This window comes from Chelmon rostratus, chromosome 16 (assembly GCF_017976325.1).
Source record: "Chelmon rostratus isolate fCheRos1 chromosome 16, fCheRos1.pri, whole genome shotgun sequence".
NCBI classification, from domain to species: domain Eukaryota; kingdom Metazoa; phylum Chordata; class Actinopteri; order Chaetodontiformes; family Chaetodontidae; genus Chelmon; species Chelmon rostratus.
The window spans coordinates 9,099,220-9,121,208 of record NC_055673.1 but is presented as its reverse complement, the minus strand read 5'-3'; the positions used below and the strand labels follow the sequence as shown (position 1 = coordinate 9,121,208).

The following is a 21,989-nucleotide window of genomic DNA, read 5'->3' as shown; positions in this document are numbered from 1 at the left end:
TAAAACTATAAATGCTATGCTATAAACTCAATAATGACAAGAACAATGCTCAGCAATAATAATCATCAGAATAATATTAACCATGGTAAGAAGCACTATAAGCATGATTAAGCCTGCTCTTTAGTAGTGGAGCTCTCAGTACAGAGAATCCAATGGAAGAGTCTCATTGTAGGCTTTTTGAAGCAGTTCCAGGTGGGAAGCGGTGCAAACAAACACACAAACAGAAAAAAATAAAATAAAAAAACCCACGGCACATCTACCAAAGTGCAGAGTGTTGGACTCCAAACATGAAACTGGTCCCTTATGCTCTCTTGCCTTGTCCTATTTTGGAAGGTAATTTGGCTGGAAGAAGAGCAGCCAAGAGTTCCGGTTGTTCCTCCCAAGGAGCAGGGAGGACACACCGTGTTATATTATTTTATTTTTCTCCAAAGTTAAGTGAAGGAAAAAAGAAGCACAGACATGTCGACCACATCTTCTGAACCCAGGCTTAAGGGTTCAGGAAACTCCCAGTGAAGCATTAATGGAACCACAGCCAGTCCTGGTCCATGGAAACCACTGATCGCTCCACTAACCCTTTGACCTTCAGAGCACTCTGACACGAGATGCTTGAAGTCCACACAGAGAAGCTACATTAAACATCCCATCACCACCTCCACCTCTCCTTCCCTCCCTTCCTTCCTGCTCTGGCTGAGGGTTTGAAGACATTGATACTGGGACCAACTTTCTCACTTTCTTGGTTTCCTCTACTCTATCCATACAGGATACCATTCCCAAACCAAAAAGGTGACCAAGGTGAAATCGGGTGGCTTCGCTAGCCCCCCCCCTCCCCCTCAGACCTCTGTCTGCAGGTCGATGATGTCCTGTCCCACCAGAGGGATGGTGGTGTTGGTCTTCTCCCACTCCACAGAGTGCAGCTCCAGAGGTGAGGCAGCTAGGGGCTCCAGGTCTTTACGCACCCATGCAGGGGGCGACTGTGGAATTCCCCGGACTCCCTCCCACGGCCTCTCCAGAGGAGCCTGCTGTTTGTCCTGTTGAGGTACAAAGAGGAGCCACTTTAGAACTGCCGTCACTCATTAGCCCTGAGCAATTCATGATTCAATCAAAATGAAATGGGCTTCATTACATCAAAGGTGATTTTCTAATAATGTAAGTCATTTGGGGACATTATTCCTCCGTGAGGCAAGTGTAATATCTGATGCTGTTTCTCATCTAAAGGCAGTAAATTTTGAGATTGTGAGGTTGTGTATAAACACTCACACTGTGGTTCGTTTTGTCACTTCCTCCTGAAGACACACTCCATCTCACAGACTGTAAGAAGGAAGGAAGAAAATTCATCCTTATTCAAATGACCTCAAGGTGATGACAACCATAGTTCAATACACAAATCACCGGTTGTTCTATAGGGTCATTTTGACATCAGAATCGCCTCTGTTATGTTTTACTCTTTATCTGTTTTGTTCTGCATCACCTGAAAATAAATGTCAATGAAAATGAATGATGAGCATATTATCAGTATATGTTACCTTGCTGTCGGAGGCAGGTGACTCTCTGTCTTTCTCAGCATGATGTAGCTTCCTGTTCAGGTCCTGGAACATGTTCTGGTGGCGTTTCTTTGTGTGCATTATTTTCTGGAGAAGACAAAGAGAAAAGCATTTCACTCATTAATTAATGCTTACTACAACACCTAATTCACTGTGTATTGCACGTAAATTCTAATGTTTTCAAAAGACAGCATCCAAATAACATTTACCTCAAAGTCCAACTCAGCGTAGCGGGATTTCTGTCTCTGCAAAGAGAAAGAAAGACATGTATGTTAGTTTGGATTCAGGTATGTGTTAGATGCACAAGAATGCATAAAATAAGCATTCTGCAAGAGGTCACACTATCTCATCCCCTCTTACCTCCAAGGAGCTCATGGACAGCGTGGAGATGGTCTCACTCTTGGACATCATGGAGTTCATGGACTCGAAGGTGTTCTCCAGGCTGCTGTGGGTGATGTGAGACTCACTGGACATGTTGTGGATGTTCTGGATGGGAGAGTCCCTCTCTGAATAAGACACGCTGACCTGGTCGGGAGGGATCGACTTGATCCCGAAGGCGGCCTGGGGCTCGGCGAAGGGCCCGCTGAGGTGCATCAGTCTGGCCTGTGGCAGCTGCTCCACGCTGATGTTGTACTTCGTCGGGTCGTCTTTAGGCTTGGATCTCAGGGTGGAAGTTGTGTTGGGCATGAGGACGTAACCGCTGCCGTCGGACAAGCTGCCCTCGGCCTGAGCCCGAGCGAGATCGGCATCCAGCTGCTTGAAGAGCTCCCCCTCGCATACGTACACAGGTTTCCCGCAGGATGGGTCGACTCCTCCCGCCAGACGGCTCTTCTCTCTCTTCAGGGTGAGGGTGTGGCTGGAGTATTCGGGAACAGCCTGCATGTGGCTCTTACTGGGGTTGGATGGCAGGGTGTGGAAGTTGGAGCCCATGGGAAGAGGCAGCTGAGGAGGAGGCATCTTCTCTTCAGAAGAGCTCTTCATTCCTTTTAAGAAAAAAACATGCCATGTTTTAAAAATGTGTTTCAAGAAGTTTTGGCGTGTGGTCGGATGTTTTAAGTGCAAGACCCACGGAAATTGAAATGCAAATGGAAAATGGTTAAGAGCAGGAGGAGAAAGCTGAGGTAAAAGGGGCTTACCTTGCCTGCTTGAATCTCCATCCTTTTCATTATCAGACTGCTGATAAAAGAATAAAAAATCAGTGCTTAATGTATGCACATATTCATTTAAGGATAAAATGCAAGAGGCACTCAAGACATTAAAAAGGCAATAAGCCAAGAAATTTACCATAAGCTGGGTGTGGCCATTGTGAAGGGAACTGCCAGAGTCTCCATTGCCATCGTCCTTGCGGTCGACTACTCTGCACTTTACAGCTTCTTGAACCTAATGTGTGCAGGAAAAAAATTAATTCAAACCACAGCTCACGTAACCTCATAAAGAATAAAAACAGCAAAAAATGAGTTGCCTTTTTATTTGAATTCCTGTTAATTTATCTCATATTTTCCTCACCTCTCTACGCAGGATGCAGTGAACCATGACAATGATGAAACCCTCCAGAGAGTCGAAGACAGCGAAGAGGATCTGGAAGAGGGCGGAGCGGCGGTCGGTGATGGCCAGCACAGCGGACATCCAGGTGAGGGCCAGGAGGGGCAGAACCACGCAGGAGCTCCACAGCGATGCCCTGCAGGGCGAGAAAACAACAGATTAGACACAACAGGCTCACGCAGGCTGCAGTGGACTTCTGCTCCTCTACTGGCAGAGCTCTGTTCACTCCTGTTGTTTGATTGTAAGGCTTGATATTAAAGCGCATTATCAATATACCTGTAATGGCACTGATGAGGGCGATAAGCGCAATACTCTGGTGTATGGAGAAGATCAATAAGACCTACCCGGCTCTCTCCTTCAGCTTCACATCGGTGATGCCGTCCTTGGATACCAGCTTGTTGAAGACCAGAATACCAATGACCATATTCACCTGTTCGCAAGAGAGAGAAAAAAAGCACCGATGAGGCAATGCAATAATGGGTAATGCATTTACAAACAGACTATGTATTGTGATGCACTGGGACGTCAAAGTCTGAATACGTACCAGAACTACAGCTGCAGCAGGGCCAACAAAGGAGTAGAGGAGTCCGCCCTCGAGAGACAGCCAGCAGCTGGAAAAAGAGGGAGGAAGAATATTAATGCTTGAGCGAAGATGAAGAGCTTTTCGATGCAAAAGCAGAGAAAAGAGAAGTCCCCAAAATGCCAAGCTGAGAGTAGACTTACTAGTTGACAGTGCCGTAACCCTTAGCTTTTGTGAAACCCACAGAGACAGCCACCACCAGTGCAGGAAGCCCTAGAAGATAGGAAATATGCAAAGGTGTGGAAAAAGTTAGAGCCTGCAAAGATAAAGCTTTTGCGAAAAGTGATGCAACAGAGGTGGGAAAACAAAAATGACATACCCCAGCCTAAGCATAAGAAGCGCTTGCGGATGATGCGGTTGCGCAGGCGACCAGTGACAGCCATGTAGGACTGCCAAGCTTCTGTCAGCACCCAGCAGAAAGAGGAGAGGAAAAAGAAGTGCAGGAGAGCAGCTACGAGAGTGCACACCACCTGTGGGAGCCCAGAAGGAAGGCGCGATAGGGAGGAAAGACGAGAAATCTGTGTCAGTGGTACTGCTACTTCCAAAAATCCCCAAAGCAGTGAGTTTCAGAGAGGTAAGAGAGGCCGGGATTGGCTTTACCTTGTTGCGAGCCTGAGTTTGTCCGACCAGAATGAGGGCATTGGAGCATATAATGGAGAGGCAGAAGTTGATGAGGATAACAGAGCGCTCGGAGCGGATGTACCTGGAGTTTTGAAAAGGGAGAAGAAAAGAACAAGTTTAGGGATGGGCAGGTGGAGGAGAGGGAGCGGGCAGCGTATAATGTTCTGGGCTAACATGGCCGGACTTTTGCTCGCAGGGCTACTTACTTCCACACAGAGACGTAGATGATGATGAGGAGCAGCAGGGTGAGAGAGGAGACCCCACAGCCAACGATGAGAGTCACGGACGGGAGCAGTGCCTTGTCCATGATCTACAGAGAGGAGACAAGAAGAAACATGCCTCTTAGAGCTGATCGCACACACACGTTCACACTCATGTGTATGAGGGGGAACCAGCACTGGGGTCCACGCACAGACGCACGCGCTAGCGAAGCCTCTGGGCGTGCGCTATCTGGAATAGCAGACAGCTCCCTGTAGGCAAACAGTTGAATGGCACAATCAGGCCACGGCTCAGGCAAGGTGACCCCAAGGTGAACATGTCAGAAAGATGGAGCGGCAAACTAAACAAATGGTCAGGGTCACTGCGTTCCTCCATTGAGCTTTTGAGTCAGCAAATGAGGCGAGGAGGATACTGCACATATATCTCTCTCAACGAAGCAAGGGTGGGGGGTTGCTCAATTCTCAGGGGCAGCTCAGGGGGGGTTGCTGTGTTCAGCCATTAGTTTGAGCAGCTACAGCAACCTTCTAATCATCGACGGCCATCCTGAGCTCCTCTTTTTCTCTCCCCTTTTTCCTCGCTATGTTGGTGGCGTTTTTGTGCCAACCAGCAGCTCCTTGCCCATCCCTGCAGGAGTGAACAGGTGGACCATTATCACCTGTGCATTAATCTGCCACCACCTGCCCTTCTGATCCCTGACAGCAGCTTAGCGCCTGCCACTGCCAGCGGCGGTGACCGTCCCATGTTTCAAAGAGCCCTGGCACCGAACCTCTGGTGGAGGAAACGGAGGGGGGATTGTCTTCCCTGCTGCTCATTCACCTGGAGGGCCGACGGGTCACTGCTGCACACACAAATCTCGGCTCCTTGAGACTTGACAAAGCCCTTGCTGCCTGACTAACACACCTCCCAACCCCCAGCAGCTAATTGCGTGGATTCACCGCATCCATAATCTTTGTCTGTCTCACACCTACTCTAGTGCCTCTAATAAGGTTTTGAGTTAATCTAACACCTCTGATCAGGCTGTCATCACCACAAAGCGTGTGAGCCGGATGGAAATCGTTTCCACGGATGAGCAAGCCCTCATTGACAAATGGTGTGATTATATTTTTGATACTGTGTTGAGGGAGAAAAAGGCGAGAAAGGGCTAAGTGGCTCCAAAAGGTGAGCGAGAAAATGTCCTGAAATATAATAAATCTGCACGTATCAAATTAGCACAGATAGAGGAGAAAGAAATAGATACCGCTTTGGCCTTCATTTGATTTATGAGGGCCATAAATTCTTCTACTGCGAGCGTATGTGAAGCACGGCTTCTAATACGTTTGCCATTGTTGATAGTGTCTCAGAATTCAAAGTACAACGCTGAGCCTTGAAGGACTGTTCCACTCCATCTCAATATGTGCTCCACATATAGCTGTTCTGATATCAAAGCACAGCTGGTGAAGTCCAGCCTACGGCAGCCAAAGACTAATTTAGTGTGGCAAATTTGTTTCAAAATCTATCCAACTACATCAGAAGCGCCCCAAAACAGATGGCAGATAGCAGAGCGGTGAGCTTTCTTTTTGCTCCAGCCTTTACTGAATCTGGGGAATGAAAAAAATGGCGATACAGTATGTTCTGTTCCCTCTCTTCCCAGTCTCCATATCTGCCATATCTGGGTTGAGGCTTGCACCGTGGGCCTCTCAGTGAAATCCAGACAGCCAGTTTGACCTAAATATGGAGCATGTCTTCTGCCTGTCCTTGACCGAATCACATGTTCTCATTTTGAGGCAGGTAAAGGAAGAAAAATGTGCAGAGAACTCATTAAGAATTCACTTTTTCTGCTGCTTTTTAAAAAATTGATTACCCCTGTGGTCAGTGGCATCTGCTGTACTAACTATGTGGGCTGCTGCTCCCGCAGGACCACCATGTTTCCAGCACACATGATGCCACAGGGCTCCTGAAATCAGCCCATATCGAATGAGAGCTAACACACTGCAGTATCTGGCTGTTTTTCACATCTCCTCGCTCTCTCTCTATCTCTCTCTCTGCCTCTCGCTGGTGTTCCTCATAAGGCTCGCAGGAAGACGTTATTGAAAATGTCCACGGCACACATCAAAGGATGGATGGAGAGCCGGGTGGGTGAAGGGGGGCGGGAGGAGGAACCATCAATGCATGACCAGACGTCTGTCTCTCATTGGTCCGCCTCTCTGGCATTTTCAGACTCGCTGCTATGGCCGAAGAGGAAGGAGGAGGAGGAGGATGAGGAAGAGGGGGGGTGGATGTAATCGAGAATTCAGAGATATTGGCAGACGGAATGATTGCCGCAGCTGCCTTTTTACTGTCGCGGGAGGTTGAAAGGAGGGGGTATGTGCAGCCTATAACAAATATGGGAGGTGCTGTTCATACTGGCAGCAGCAAGACAAATCAAATCAAGAATGTAAACAACAGGTTGGGGGGGGGGAGAAGAAGACTGTATGAGTTCAGCAGCAGAAAAGCACTGCAGTCCAAATTCGTTTTGCCACTCACTGCGCAATAAATGAGGAAATCAACTAAATGCACATTTAAAAACATTAAATTTCCTCAAACTAGCAGTCATCTGTTGATCGTTCTTTGTGTGCAGCAGCAATGAGATGCACAGCAGAGATGGACAGGCCATTTCCTCTGTCCTGGGGGGCTGTTCAGAGGAGAGAGGAAAGAGGAGGGGGCTCTGTGTGTGTGTGTGTGTGTGTGTGTGTGTGTGTGTGTGTATGTGTTTTCTTCAGCATCCCAGTTATCAAAAATCACACAGGCCGAGTTTGCGCTGCAGAAGCCGTTACCACGGCAACTGGAGAGCGAGCAGCCCTAGCAGGCAACACAGTCTACGGGGGAAAATTAATTACACATTGTCTTTGCGCATGAAATACAGCGATGCGTATTGACAGATTTCGGCAATCAAAGCATCCGGTGTGCACAAGTTCATCTGTTCTCTTAGACTTTCATGCATTACCCCAAAATCAATTAAACGCAAAGCCAGATTACACAATCATCAAAAAGTGATTTAAAGCGAGTAAATTAATAACGCGCGATCAATGTGTCTTAACTGACGTCCAAGCAGCTGTATAAAATATTTCCCGTGCGCTTATATTTTGCATATATTCTGCATCTGATTGCAAGCAAACGAGCATCAAATCAACAACCTCGTGCAAAAAATCGACATGCCAATATGCCAATTCGTAGCGCTTTCGTTTTAAAACCTAAACCGAATATCCGCACATCAACATGTTGCTCGGTTATTTCCCCTCAGTAACAGCAGCGAGGCTGCGATTCTCCGATCAGCGGCACCTGCACGGAGACAAAGAGGTGCGGGCGGGCAGCGCCACAGCAAACCGCTCGAAAACAAGCACCGTACCGCATTCACACACACACGCACACGCTGCACGAAGCATTTCAGACGAATGGTGCACGAAAAAAACAAGGACACATTGCGAGGAGACATAAGACTTACCGAGTCGAAGTTGACGCGCGCTAAAATGGCGAAGGTGGAGAGGCTGTCACACACGCATTTGGTTCTGAATGAATGAACGGGGACCGCTCTGCAGCTCCGAGCAGACCAAGACCCAAGCAGAGAGGAACTGCACAAGGAAGGAGAGGGAAAGGCAGCGACGGGTTAGGAGAGGAGAGATCTGACAAATCTCTCATGTGAATGCCTCCTAATCTCATTTTCTCTCACATATATGCAGAAAAAAAACTACATTTAAAAAATGTTTCTTCTAGTTAAGCCTACCAGGACTGCATTTTAAATATCTCTACACAGAAAAAATGCACATTTGCTTTACATTTTATATAACATTTAAACATCCACTGTGAGAAAGATAAATAAGATTTCATATAACCTGAGGTGTTCAGCTGCATCTCAGGAAAGCCTTGATGATGGCTTTTACATTTATGTGAATAATAGCCATCTGTGCCATGATTAGTGATGACAGGCCTTCATAAATCTCATTATTAGCATGATCTGCATCATTTCTTGTTATGGGTTATGTTTTCTCAGAAGACGTGAGATTATTGGCAACACTCGGTCAGTGCACTGGGGACAAAGGACAACGTGTTCCTTCTTTTTGAAAAAGAAGGAGGGGAATGTGACATCAATCTGAACTACGATTATTCTCCACAGTGAGCAAATCTCAACTGATTTTTTTTCTGTATATATGCCAACTAAAACAAAAGCATATGCTCATCATCTGTCACATTTAGCCTCTCTTATACTGTGCCAAGCCTGATCAGACAAAAAAAGGCTAAACTACATTACAAACAGAGTAAAATCAATAATAAGTGTCTCACTGAGCCATCTTTCAAATGAGATGCACTTTTTGCCTGATTACAAATCACTGAATCTTTTGCTCAAGTCTTGTGCTGAGACATTTGCCAAAGAAATCTAAGATCTTTGTGCGAAAGCAGCGTTAGCCGCAGATGCCAGAGGAGGTTAAGGCAACGAGCAGCACCCTCAGGCTCTGACTGACTGGTGAATACAGAGGGGCATCGCAGCCAGCAGGTCCGGCCTGTTGCAGGGTGTCACGGGCGCTCGTGGAAATCATCATGGCAGCTAACTGGAACATCTAAGCAATCTTGGCTGCGCAGTTTAATATGTGCTGTGTTAAAGCAGTCACATCATGCAGATGGGTTAAATGTGATGCAAAGTAAGCCCCAAAAAAGCACGCGTGGCCCTATAATTTGTTTCCTGTCTCTTTTGGTTTCGTGTCACATAAAGCTGCAGAGCATTTTTTAATCTGTATCCATGTGGGAAAGTTCATCGGTGGAGGAGCTAATGGAGCATTTCCTGTGATCAGACATATGCAGCTCTGCAAACATGCATTGACCCCAAACTCTGCCATCAGCCAGAGCTTCCTCCTCTGCCATTTGCAGTCTATATCCTCCCATTAATCACATCCTGCTGTCAAAAATGAATCTAATTTGACTAGAGGCAAACCGCCCTCCCTCTGAAAGCATAAGAGTTGATTACATTTTCTCCTTTGATTCATTTTTGCTTTTGCCTGTGCATTGACTCTTGTTGTTATGGCTTTTATGTGAAAAGGTCTGTGTGTGTGCATGTGTTTGTGTGTGTGTGTGTGTGTGTAGGGGGGGGTATCTGAATGCAGGTGCATTCTCATTTCTTATCTGTCCTCCACAAGTGTACAAATCTATCTAAATGCAAATGGTCCACCTGTGTATTCTTCAGGAGGGCAGAGTGGGCCTGGGGCTGATTGATCCAGGCCAGGCCACCAGGAGCTCCTGTCATAAGTAATTTAAATGCATCTAAGCATCTTTAAAAACTCCCACGCGCAGCAGCCATTAACCTCGGCGTCGACATATGAGCATGACTTAGAGGCGGGGGAGGGAGAGCTGTCATTGTCTTTAGATTGACACCCTGCAGTGTGACCTATAGGGACGCTGCGATGAATTTACTCACTGATGTATGTAATAAGGTTTGAAGTGTTGTCTGTGTGTTCTTCCCTCCTCGGGAAGCGGTTCATTTACAGCAATGCAGGAGACTGCGAGAACAAAGTGGAGTGTCACTCAGCTAGAAGGATCACTGAGTTTGTCATTTCTTAATTCTGCCTGCCTGCATGTCAGACAGCTAAGGGAGGCCTGGTGCTTCTGGCTGGGAGGCATTATTGCTCCGGGTCTGGTGGGTGTAGGGTCTTGGGAGAGGGGGGCCGAATGTTCATATGCAGTGGCAGATGCATGACTTAAAGGACCTCGGCTACAAGCGAGGAGATTAACACCGGCCACCGTCGGACGGAAAATAGATGTGAGTGATGGTTAGGCGCACGGTTAAGAAGAAAAAACAACTGTGGTCAACACTTACGTTTCGCTCTCGTCCCACGAGAGGCACGTCTCATTCATGGTGCCCTACGAAAGAGAGGCAGATGGAGAAGTCAGTGTGAGGAATCTCTGCAGAAAAGGGAAACGTGTAGGCTGGTACAGTGTACTACAAATGTGTGAGATGCAACAGCTTGCTGTCAGCCACCTGCCCACTCTTCTCGTCACCCCCCCCGTCATACATACACGAAACTAAAAACAGCCTCCTATCAGCTGCAGAGACTAATTGCTGCGCATGATTTCTGGTCATCATCAACTGACCGTTAGGTTCGCCTGTGATCTTTGCTGGGTTTCGACTGACACAAGTGTAAGTAAAAGTCACAGTGTCACTGCAAATGTCAGCAAAATGCCAGGCTCTGTGTGCTGCGGTGAGCAAACACCCGGGGGGGGGGTGATGTTTTTCACAAGGCTCCATTAGATTGGGTAACTATTCGGGACTTACGTTGTGGAGGTGGGGGAATTCGATCTCAACGGGGGATGACAGGAGAGTTGGGGTGGGCTTGACGATCACTGTCACCACCTTGGAGTTGAGGAGGGTGGTGTTACTGTGGAGAAACACATAATCGCACAGTCAGAGTCGTCCACATGAGACGCGAGGTGTCTGCAAAGCCTTACAGTGAAAACATGCAAAAACGGGAATGCAGAAGTGGTGAGACCTCTGGCAAGGGGCGCCATCTTGTGACAGCAAAATATATTTCAATGAAGGCCAGTGGCACACATATAAAAGCACTGAAAGTGTATTACCTCTGGAAGGAGAGAATAGAGGCGAGGTTTCTGTAGAGGACAATGCCAGTCACAAAAGCATCGTTGCCATCTGGAAAGAACAAAATGTCTGCTCAGACTCGCATTCATACAAGTCTGCACGTTTGTTGATGTTGGACGTTGTGTTTGTTTGATCTTACCAGACTGTTCGATGGACAGGGCATCACGGGACACTGAGATCTTCTCCTCAGAGGTCCTGACCCAGTCCAGCATGCCCCTCCAGCCCTTCACAGGGAGGGTGAAATTGGAGCTTGTGGTGGTCGGGCGCTTGTGGATGCTCAGCACTGAGAGGGACAAGGGCTTTATTAGGGAACATCACTTAAGAGATCATTTATTCTACACTGTTTTTTTTTTTTTTTTAACAATCATCTAATGCCAAGGACATTTTGGTGTCATGAGTCATTTGTGTCTGCCCGGAGTCGTCACTACCCACTAAATCCTGTGAGAACGTCACCTTCACTCAGCCAAAACGGTCACACAAGGCATAGAGTGACTTCACAGAGTGACTCAGAGTGTGAAGTTTACAGTTATTCTTACAGTATTTGATGAATTAATAAGTTTGTAATAGCCATACATGTGTTATGCCAAGTATACTTGAGATGGCACATGGTAATATGGCATAGCTGACGAATTTGACGCCCTATGACAGCGATGACCGATGCATTCTGCTGCTGCCTATATGACTCAGATTCACAAGCGCGATTAAGATTGATGCACTCTCTGGGCCGGGGAAAGGACAAATCATCCTGACGAGACACGAGCAGAGAGCAGCTGGCAGAGGAAATTAGGGCTCACCTAAATTCTCGGTGACTTCATAAATGTCCTGAAAGCCGCTCATCTGCATACCGATCATGTTCACAAAGTCCTCGACAAGGCGGAGGAACTCTTTAATGTTGGCGCCCATCTGGATAAAAGACAAAAAGAAAGAGGAGGGAGGAAGAGTTAGTCAGAGGGAACATAGGGGGGAAGGACAGCAGCACATTCATGTAGTTTCATTATGTGCAATTTTTACACAATTAGTATAATGAGCACTTAGCAAGACTACGGATACATGCCCATATGTGGTGTTCTTATTCTTATTTCAGTCCAACCTGTACTTATTCCTTCACAGCGCTCACCAGTGGAGTGAAAAAGAAGAGAAAAAAAAAAATACATTTTTTGCTGCTATGCAACCTCAGAACTTCCTTAAGGCCATAAATGGGCAGGCTGTTGATTCATACTCAGTTTTTTTTTTTTTTCGTCCTCTCACTCGGTGGAAGGGAGGGCTGCCTGACTTGCGTGTCTCTGACGCAGAACTGCAGCGATGTGGGCGCAAGGTGTGTGCTTGCATGCAATGTGCTGTCTGCGTCCCCTTACAACTGCTGTCGGTATGTAGGATGGCATTGAGACTCGCAGATTGCAAAGTGGGCGTCTTGATTCTCCCTGATTCAGTCTCACTCTCTCTCTCTCTCACGCTGTCACCTTGAAGTGTTGACTTTCTCTTGTTGCAGCGGCCTCGGTAATTCGCAATCCCGTTTTCAACTTGTGCACCAATACGTGTTTACTCTCCGCAAGTCGGGGTCTTTTGTTTGTCTGACTTTTTTACTCTTGCTTACTGTTCCGTCACTCACATGTAGCAGGAACACTGATTTCATGTGTTGTGAAAACACGGAGAAAAGTACATCAACAGGTGATCAAACGAGTCAAAGCTTTGTTACTTATGACTGAATCTTAAAAAATGAGGTAGAACTAGATGATGAGTCAAGCTCAGTAATTTAATGCTTTCAGTCTTGTAACTGTCTATTCTGAGATAATATGGCTCTTGGTGTCACAATCTTATTCCATCCTAATCTAATGTTTGGGTGAGTAAAAGGGCATTTGGCAGTGTTAATCATCCTTTTTCGCACTAACTTCTCATATGCACCCCGACAACTCTCTCCCCACTCATCCCATCAACAGAACGCTAGCATAACAGACTTATTTTCTGCTCATGTTCACTCGTACATGCACCCTCTTATCACATACCAGCTGTGCCTCTTCCCATTTGTCACGATGTTCCTCCTTCAGCAAGTTGCTGATAGTCTGGACGTAGTTCTGCAGATCATTAAATGGAGGCAGAGGTGTAAGAAGACACAAAATCCAGCCTAATTAGGAACTATTTTTGGCCCAAGAAGCAAGAGATGATTTTATTTTTGAATATGCACATACAGTATGTAACACACTGTCAAGAATAAAGCTCAAGGCCAGTTTCGGCTTACCTCGATGTCAGCGTTGCTCAGTCTCAGCCTGGTTCCCTTGTACAGTTCGGTGGTGTTCTTCAGGATTTCCATGACGGCCAAGAGGTCGCCGCTGTACTTGGCCCCTTCATCGGAGGAGAATCTCAGGCGTGAAATAACCTCAGCGACCCCGTCCACGCTCTGGCCCATCTGTGCTTTGGAGAGGTAGTCCCTTGACTATAGAGGAAGAGTCAAGAGGTTAATCTGAATCTTTGACATCTGCTGGTCTGACTTCACCACTGGGAAATTAGCCATATGAAGACATGAATAAGGGCACGCTTTCAGGGCTCACCAGCATCTGAATGTTCTCGTAGTTCTTGGACACACACTTGATGTGAGTTGGGTTCTCCCAGGAGGCAAGACCTACAGCGTCCAGGGTGCAGCGGCGCAGAAGCAGACCTGTTGAAGAGAGAAAGTACATACTTATAGTGGGCACGATGGGGGATAACAGTCAAACACGTCCAAGGTAAATGAAGCGTGTTGCTGTCCTCACTGTCACTGTACCTGAGGAATCAGCAGGACAGGCAATGGCAGCCATGTCTCCAGCGGGGGTTTTCTTCCACACAACATCTCCAGTGTTCTGTTCAGTGCAGATCTCGTGGGGCTCTACAAAGTTAACAAGTATAAGTAGAGGAGTAAGTAATCTTTTTCTTTATTGAAGTGTATTGTAGAGTAGCCACCCTCATGCATTGTATTAAGAGTCACTAACCAGGGCATCTCTTCTCATTGCAACGCTTCTGCTCTCCCTTTTCACCGGGGCAAGGTTCTCCACCAAAGAAAGGCCCTTCACAGACTCTCTGCCTCTGCTGGATGCCTCCTCCACAAGTCTTGCTGCAGCTGCCCCAAGAGCTCCATGCATGCCAGCGTCCATCAACTAAAGACAGAGAATATTTCACACCATGACATCTGGACTGTGATACGTCTCATTCAGTTATCTTTTATTTGGATAGTGAATCTTGGTTATGGGATTTTTTTTTTTTTTTTTTTTACCAGGGCAATCTTTCAGGAAGCAATTGGCGGTGTCCTTCCAGCTGCCTTGGCACTCAGAGCCTCCGTAGGATGGCCCATTGCACTCCCTTGTCCTCTGCATGGTGCCGTTTGAGCAAGAAGCCGAGCATGCACTCCAGGCAGACCACTCGTTCCAGTATCCGTCCACTAGAGGGAGGCAGAGGAACAGATAACGCAGCAGAGTTAGAGGGAGCGCAGGGACAAGACAGACCCTCAAGTCACAGTCGTCACGGCACACTCACTGATGCCATTAACATTTCACATGACCTACTTTGGCTGAGTTTAAGTGAAACAGAAAGTTGGTGCATCAGTCCTTCAAGCATGACTGCATGCACCTCTTAACCTCTAAGATCCACTTTCCACAAAACTAAAATAAAACTTATGTCATTATGAGCATTGTTTAGCTGAGGAGGGCACTTTCTAATAAAAAAGGTCAATCATGTTTGCAAAGAAAGCCATCCTTTTTTTTTTTTTTTAGCTGAATGTGAACCAGTGCTATTCTTAAAGCTCTATGCTGGGCATTTTAATGGAAGGCACAGGAGAATAATGAGAAGGATTGATGATTGGAAAACACTTCTTAGCCTTGAGAGGATTAAAAAAATTGGAAATATAACACAAATCACTATTGCAATTAAATGCTGTCTTGAAGATGGTAAAATAGATTGAATAGAGTGCATAGTCTTAAAAAAGTTAGATTGGTCAAAAAGAAAAAATTGACCATGCTAAATGGGCTATTAAGTGCTACTCAATTTTCTAAGCCTTTCAATTTCACATGAAATGTGTAATTGTCTCTCAATAATGACTTTACCCAACAGCCCATCCCCTGTTTCTGGCATATTAACAGTAATTCAGCTGAGGCTCGTTGAGACATCTGCTGATTGCAGCATGCAATTGCAACAAAGACATGTACTTTTAGGATAGATAGAGAAATCACATTTTCAAAGAAAGAAAACTAACTGGAGAAACTGCAGTTGTGACTTCAAAAAGAGTTAAAGCCTTTCAGCACATGGGTAGGTGGCAGAGAAGGGAATAACTAGGCCTCTAACATAGTGAGTGACCGTGAGTACAGTGTGAGTCACTGGCAGTTATTATACAGGCACTGACTAATGCCCACAGATGCTTTTATTCTGTGGATGCGTCAGATGTAATGTCAACCTGCCACTGCAGTTGCTGTTTGTGATTATGGTGATGCCAGTACATGGTTTAATTAGCTTTTACATATGAATCAGTTAGTTGAAGGGCCATGCATGGTAGAAAAGAACAAACTTGCACACAGAGGCAATTAGCAGGTGTTTTCTCAGCTAATGCGATATGCTTATTCGTGCATCATTTGAACACATCATCATCAAATGTAAGTCTGCAATTAAAAGGTTGTTTAACATCTTAAGATCCGTGTCTCACCTGGGCAGACAGCAATGTTGCAGAACTTGGTTTGTCTTGTAGGGCCGCGGCAAGGCTCTCCTCCGTTCTTGGGCTGCTTGCATGTGCGAGTACGGTCACGGTAACCCCGGCCGCATGTGGAGGAGCACAAGCTCCAGGGGGTCCACTCATCCCAAGCACCATCCACTATACATGGATAACATTAAGGGATATTTTAGGATAAATTATAGTTCCCCCCCACCCCCTTTCAAAAGTGCAACTGGTGTTTTGAAGCCAAATGAGCTTTCACTGTCTAGGCACTACATTTCGTAAACCCTCCACTAGGTGGGGCAATCTTCCACACAATCCCAAAGATGCAGCACTGAAGTGAAGTGCAGCCTCTTTTCCACAATACAAATCTCAGAGTGTGAAAGCTCAAAAATGCCTCTCAAACTTGTCCTCTTCTCTTTATCTACTCATCCTTTGTGGCTGCTGCTGTGTAAACGGAAATCATTAAGGGATAATGGCTTTTACCTCTTTTGTACACTTCAAAAAGACCAAGTGTCCCTTGCATTTTCTAGATCTCACCCTCTTTTTCTCTTTTCTCCAACCAGTCACGCTCACATTAGAGAGGGGGAACAAGGCACTCACCGGGGCAGACGGCCGTGTTGTTGCAGGGCCGGTTCTCACGCAGGGGTCCGGTGCACTGGGTGGTGAAGGAGGTCGTAGCACAGATGCGGTTGCGGCTCTGCCAGCCCTCTCCACAGGTGACTGAACATGAACTCCAGGAGGACCACTCATCTGCCTTAGTGTCTACTGGGAAAACATGAATTGGTCAGCACACCAAAAACTCAACACCTGGAAAAGATCAACAGTAGTTTGTTGCACTCTGGTCCACCTTTAGCTTTTGTGGTTGAATGCAGGTATTTTCACTCTTTTGGCAGTAAGCCAAGTATTTGCAATATCTGCATTATGTGAGAATAGATAAATTCTATCTACATCATAGGTCTTTAACAAAACCTTCCTATCTCACCTGTTTGGGTTGCAACAACTCCAAGGTTAGGATCATCAGCATTGTCCCTCTTCAAACCGACGATGGCTCGCAGACCCTGGCTCCTGTTGCGCTCTTTGCCTGAGGGAATTTGCAAATTGCATGATTATTACACATCTGAGCCACCTGCAGCTGAGTGCTCCCAACTTAATGACTAAATGACAGGTGGGCTTACCAATGCAGGGCTGAGGGTTGCAGGCCCGCCCTTCTTCAACTGTTCCCTCGCACACACCATCCTCGGGCTGGCAGCCTCTGCTGCGCACCTGGACTCCGCCGCCGCACTCCTGGCTGCATACTGACCAGCGACCCCAACCAGCCCAGCCCTCTGCAGGAAGAGACAAGAGATAGAGATTGTTACAACAAACTGCAGTAATCTAGATGAAAGTAAGTTGATATCCCCACTTAACTTGTGCAAAGAAATTTGTACAAAAGCATTAGTCTATTAAGACTGTCTCTCTATAAACTTCATATGGAAGAACAGGAAGTGTGAAAAAATGTTTGTTTTATGTGCAGAGAATTAGCAAGGACGAGTCTTTGTGAGCTGAACTGAGCACTCAAGCCGGTGGATGTTCCATTTTAAATGGGGATTGTGTGCTTTTAACCACTTGGTGTGAACCGTGGAGGAGCAGCGTGTGAGGCCGACAGGCGTGTTGCTATGACGACCATAAGAGCTGCACTTCGATTTCCGCTGCCAGCTGACTGTGAGGTCTTTGTGCTCCTTTCTAACCCCCTTCTCAACCTAATGCACAAACACGCCCTCTATCTCTCCCCAAAACCCAGACTCCTTGCCAAGCGTTAAACCTAAGACAAAATGGAGAGCTGATGATGTGTGCAGTCCTTGCAGTTTTGCCAATGAGGCCTAAAGATGCACTGGCAAATTACTCTGATACCTTTGATTTACTTCTCATTACTTTGTGGCGGCAGAGTGCACATCCTCTGCGTGCTCTACAGACATGGATCATTACCCTCAACAGCTCCAAAGGCACAAACACTAGCAGGGCTGGAGATTACCTGCAGAGCTGTGGGGTCCTGGAGAACATGACCCCCTCCAACAGTCTCAGCTAGTGGATTTCATTACAAAACAACACAACAAACAAGAGGGAACACTGTTCTGAGGCTAAATGTTTATATAAACCTCTTGAGATAACTTTGACTTTCTTCATTTTGACTCTGGAGGTAACAAACTTACTGATAATCTCAGCATCGCGTCCGTTGTCTCTGGGAACAGGGAGGCATTTCTCAACGTAGACACCGCCCCTGTAGCAGCTTCCTGGCTTCCTCTTTGGGGCCTCCCAGCACTGGCAAGGTGTGTTCATGATGCCACAGGGATAATCATGGGTGCTGCTGGACAGGCACTTCTCCAGCCACTGGCACAGCATCTGGCAGGCGGGCATACTCGGGTTCCTCTTCCCCACGACCAGAAACTCAGCCTTGAACTCACTGACATCATTTTGCCCCTCCATGATCTCCAGGCCGTTTCTCGAGGCCACCTTGCGGATCTGCAGGAACTGCTTGCTGGACTCCAGGTAGGTGACAGTGGTTGATGCGTCGCATAGCCTGACCACCTCGTCGAAGCTCTCCATGCCCAGGTAGGTGCGGGAGGTCTCGATGAAGGAGTCGAACTGGAAGGTCCTGATCTGGCGGGGCGTGCAGGAGTCGGTGGGCTTGGTGATTTTCATGTAGACTGTGTAGCGGCGAGGATCAGGGTTCTGCAGGGTCCAGGAGCATGGCGTGGAGGGCAGGATGTTTGTAGAAGAGAATACACCGAAGAAGCGACTCTGTTCGAGGGTGGCGCAGGTGGCAGAGGCTGGGCCGGAGGGAGTGCAGGAGGTCAAACCGAAGAAGAGCAGTACGAGGGCCACGCAGGGGCCGGTAAGAGCTGACCACGCCATTGGGTCGGCTTAGATAGAGGACGGTGTTGTTCTTGTTTCTGTGATTACTGGTTTAACCAGGTTGTTTCTTTGACTTCTTTGTTGCAAGTTACTGCACTTGTTTCAGATCTTTTGACTTATCAATCAAACCCCTCTGTGGAATTGTTGCAGGTTTTATTGCATCAGACAATCTGTCATGTCTGTATCAGCGAGGGAGCTGCAACAGAAACAGAATGAAAAAGAGATAAAAACCAGTCAGTGTGCTGCAACATCTACATAATCAAAACAAAACATCAGATATCAGTATGCAGGATAAGAGCTTTCCCCGAATGAAATGCATTTTTTTCATAGTATTCCTGAGATGCATTTTAATTGGCCCCATTGTCGAACTGAAATTTATGCATCAGGGATTTGCCTCTGATCAGTATCATAGTGTGTCGGGGCAGATTGAGTGATCTAAAATGCCCAGCTCTTCGGGACATAATTGCTTTGGCACTGCAATTACAGTCCTTCACAGCAGGCTGGTATCTCCAAGCTCTTGCTCTTTCCTCCCACACACCGAACTGAGCCGTGAATCATGTGCGTCAGTCTGACGTCCATACAAGCATTGCCACTGGCAACCACAGACGCTTATTAGTTCCGTTATTTGTGCAATGTACTCCTCCTTTTGAGCGGTAAACAAGAGAAATGGTTACTCTGAGTTCATGGAGAAGTGTGATTACATACCCTGCTGTGGCATGCCAAACATTTGCTTCGGTATCTTTCCTCCTTTACTTACCAGAGCATAAAGTGAAATGAAACATGCATGTAGAATGACAAATGACAGTCACTCTTGCATATTAATGCAAATGCATGCATGGCAATAAAGATGCATTGTTAAAACCTCGTCAAATTATGCATTTTTATGCTACTCTGCCGAGTGCTACATGCATCCAGAGTAATTTTTTACTTTCCAGCTCCCCTTGTTACTTATCTTGCAAACATGCTTTATGAAGACTTCACTTGTGAAGACTCTGACCTTTGACAATGGAACATTAATCCTGCCTGGAGAAACAGTGCACAGTCGATATCAAGGTCTCTGTACATAACTGGACCGGCTGAAATAATGATCTCCTTGCAGCACAGATGACAGGAGGGAACACTGTTGCTCAGCAACATCTTTTATATGCATTCAGAGTTACTATTCTGCCTTCTCATTTTTCCCACTTATTCTCTCCTTTGTCACTGGTTATTGTCAGTAGAACAGATGAAGTACATCATCCACTGCTAACTAAAATATGAAAGTGTGGTCAGGAATAGCACGATATCTGAATGAAAGAAACCTGTTATTTAAGGCTTAGCAATAAATGTCTGTATCTTCTGTGTGTGGCAGAGAGGTACATCATAAAGAAGGGCCAGTGCAGGGACACAGCAGCAAAACTGTTGCCTATAGCGACACTGACTCGGAGAGGCACCTGCACTTTTCAAGCAGACGACTCATAATTACATTCCTCACATCTCTCTGCCTCTCCTCTAACCCAGCGAGCAACACAGCAAAGACCTCTGCTTTGTGTAGGTGGGTGTCTCTCTCCCGCCTCCCAACAACCGGAAGCTCCATGAATGGGCATCTGATGAGGCACACAGTGACAAGAAAGAGGTCCAGCTGTCGTAGAACTCTTTTTCCTACATGGTCTCTCCCTCCCGCCCCTCCCGCCCCTCCTGTCCCTTTCTCTCGCTTGCCCATTTGCTGTCATCAAAAACATTTCTGCAAAGCAGCGGGTTGTTTGTCATTATGGAGACAGGGTTTACTTTTTGCAGATCAGGGTGAAAATTCAGCAAAGAGCTGCAAAATTACCATCAGCAGCATGCTCTGTGTGTATGCTGGTGTACACAGTTTTGCACCAGCCAATCTCATCACTCATACAGAAAGCTTTTCATATCAGGTGTATAATCAGGAGAAACAGGGCTGCATTGTAAAGCAATAAGAAATGTGCAGGCATTTGATGAGATGTGATTGTTATTGGCTGCAGTTGAATGCCTGCAGATGTTTAAGTAATTTGCATGACTGCCTGAACCAGAAAGCTGTGAAAAGATATACGAGACAGCCTCAAGACAAACTGGTTGCTATTCATCTGAGTCATACACCTCAAAGGCTGGTGGATTAGTTTTACAAAAAACATTATGCCTTATGTGTGTGACCAAGAAAGACAGACAGCTGATCATGATTTCCTGACCTCGTTCTTTTCTTTGCAGGAAACGAAAAGCCATTTTTGCAGCCATTAAAGATCATCCTTCATCCAGAACTTGCTAACCCCTTGCTGTGGCCGGTGCAGATATTTGCACACGTGTGCAAGAAACTAGACCACTCGCGAGCTTTGTCGCAAATCCATGTGACAACAAAAACAAAAAGCAGCAAAACGAAACAAATCACTGCAGATTGCTGACAGCAACACCCTGTGTCTGGGGACAAAGTTTGAAGAATGTGCGTGTGTGTTCAGATCCAGACAAAGATTTCACTGCAAAGCTCTGTAAAGTGCTGCAGAGAATCACTCGTCAAGCATTCAAACTATTGCTGATTGGTATATGTTGAATTCTATGATGCAGGAGTCTTTTCTGTGTAAAAGAAATGTGAAGCAAGCAAAGCAAATAGAATCCTGTATGTTGACTGATTGCTGTGCAAGTTTGTCAAAACCATGATTCAAGCAGACACTTCCATCTCAACACCTGCAGGGAGTCACATCCTTGCAGTTGTTGAAGACATTATTGCAAAAGCATCCTCATTTGACAACAGATGTCTGGCTTGAAACCTGGATTTGCATCATGCAGGTCATAATATTATAACTCCTTCCACAAGCTATCATGCAATCGAATACACACAAGCACAGCAGAAAGTTCTATCGAGCAACCTGTTGCCACGATCCAACTTTCTGCCGCTGATCGTTCACTCACCCAGAGGCATCGCGTAGTATTGTTAGTACTATGCTCAGAGCAGCCTGCACAATATGCTACTACAACTTTCGAGCAAATCTGTGAAGAAATAGATATTATAGGAGCAAAAAGTGCTTCCGACAGAGACTGAAATGCATGTAAAAGCAATGCAGTGGATGCATTGCTCGATCGTTTCAGCAGAGGAGAGGCTGGTTGAGAGGCTTAAGGGTGAGTTTCAGCACCACGGACAGCGACAGACGAGTTCAAGCGGTCCGGTCTGCAGGAACGAACTCAGAAGCTGCGTGACAACATTTATGAACAATCAATCATCCTGATCCTCGATCAGTCGGTCCGTCCACGAACACACACGCAGACTGCAAACCCGTCCTCACACAAAACACACACATCAAAGCAAAAGCAAAGACATTCCTGACTCAC

At 46.4% G+C, this 21,989-nt stretch overlaps 1 protein-coding gene across 1 annotated transcript; it reads right to left on the bottom strand.

Moving 5' to 3' along the window:
• Nucleotides 1-830: 830 nt before the first annotated feature.
• Nucleotides 831-18,665, bottom strand: LOC121619554 (adhesion G protein-coupled receptor B1-like). The gene is made up of 31 exons (XM_041955346.1): nt 17,963-18,665; nt 16,949-17,098; nt 16,756-16,854; nt 16,374-16,538; nt 15,765-15,929; nt 14,346-14,510; nt 14,065-14,229; nt 13,860-13,961; nt 13,648-13,754; nt 13,338-13,532; nt 13,105-13,173; nt 11,896-12,004; nt 11,241-11,384; nt 11,083-11,152; nt 10,781-10,883; nt 10,325-10,368; nt 7,964-8,090; nt 4,491-4,594; nt 4,264-4,366; nt 3,983-4,133; nt 3,807-3,876; nt 3,628-3,694; nt 3,428-3,513; nt 3,048-3,219; nt 2,826-2,921; nt 2,678-2,717; nt 1,902-2,524; nt 1,751-1,786; nt 1,524-1,628; nt 1,258-1,308; nt 831-1,028 (listed from the first exon to the last, which is right to left on the bottom strand). The coding sequence occupies exons 1-31, from the start codon at nt 18,663-18,665 to the stop codon at nt 831-833; spliced, it is 4,584 nt and encodes a 1,527-aa protein (XP_041811280.1).
• Nucleotides 18,666-21,989: the final 3,324 nt, after the last annotated feature.

Excerpts from the sequence above, each read along its gene's own strand:
- LOC121619554 (XM_041955346.1), bottom strand. The coding sequence starts at position 18,665 with ATGGCGTGGTCAGCTCTTACCGGCCCCTGCGTGGCCCTCGTACTGCTC. Across the intron at positions 11,385-11,895 it reads TGAAGTCACCGAGAATTTAG|TGCTGAGCATCCACAAGCGC; the intron begins GTGAGCCCTAAT and ends TGTCCCTCTCAG. Across the intron at positions 1,029-1,257 it reads GTGACAAAACGAACCACAGT|GACAAACAGCAGGCTCCTCT; the intron begins GTGAGTGTTTAT and ends GTACCTCAACAG.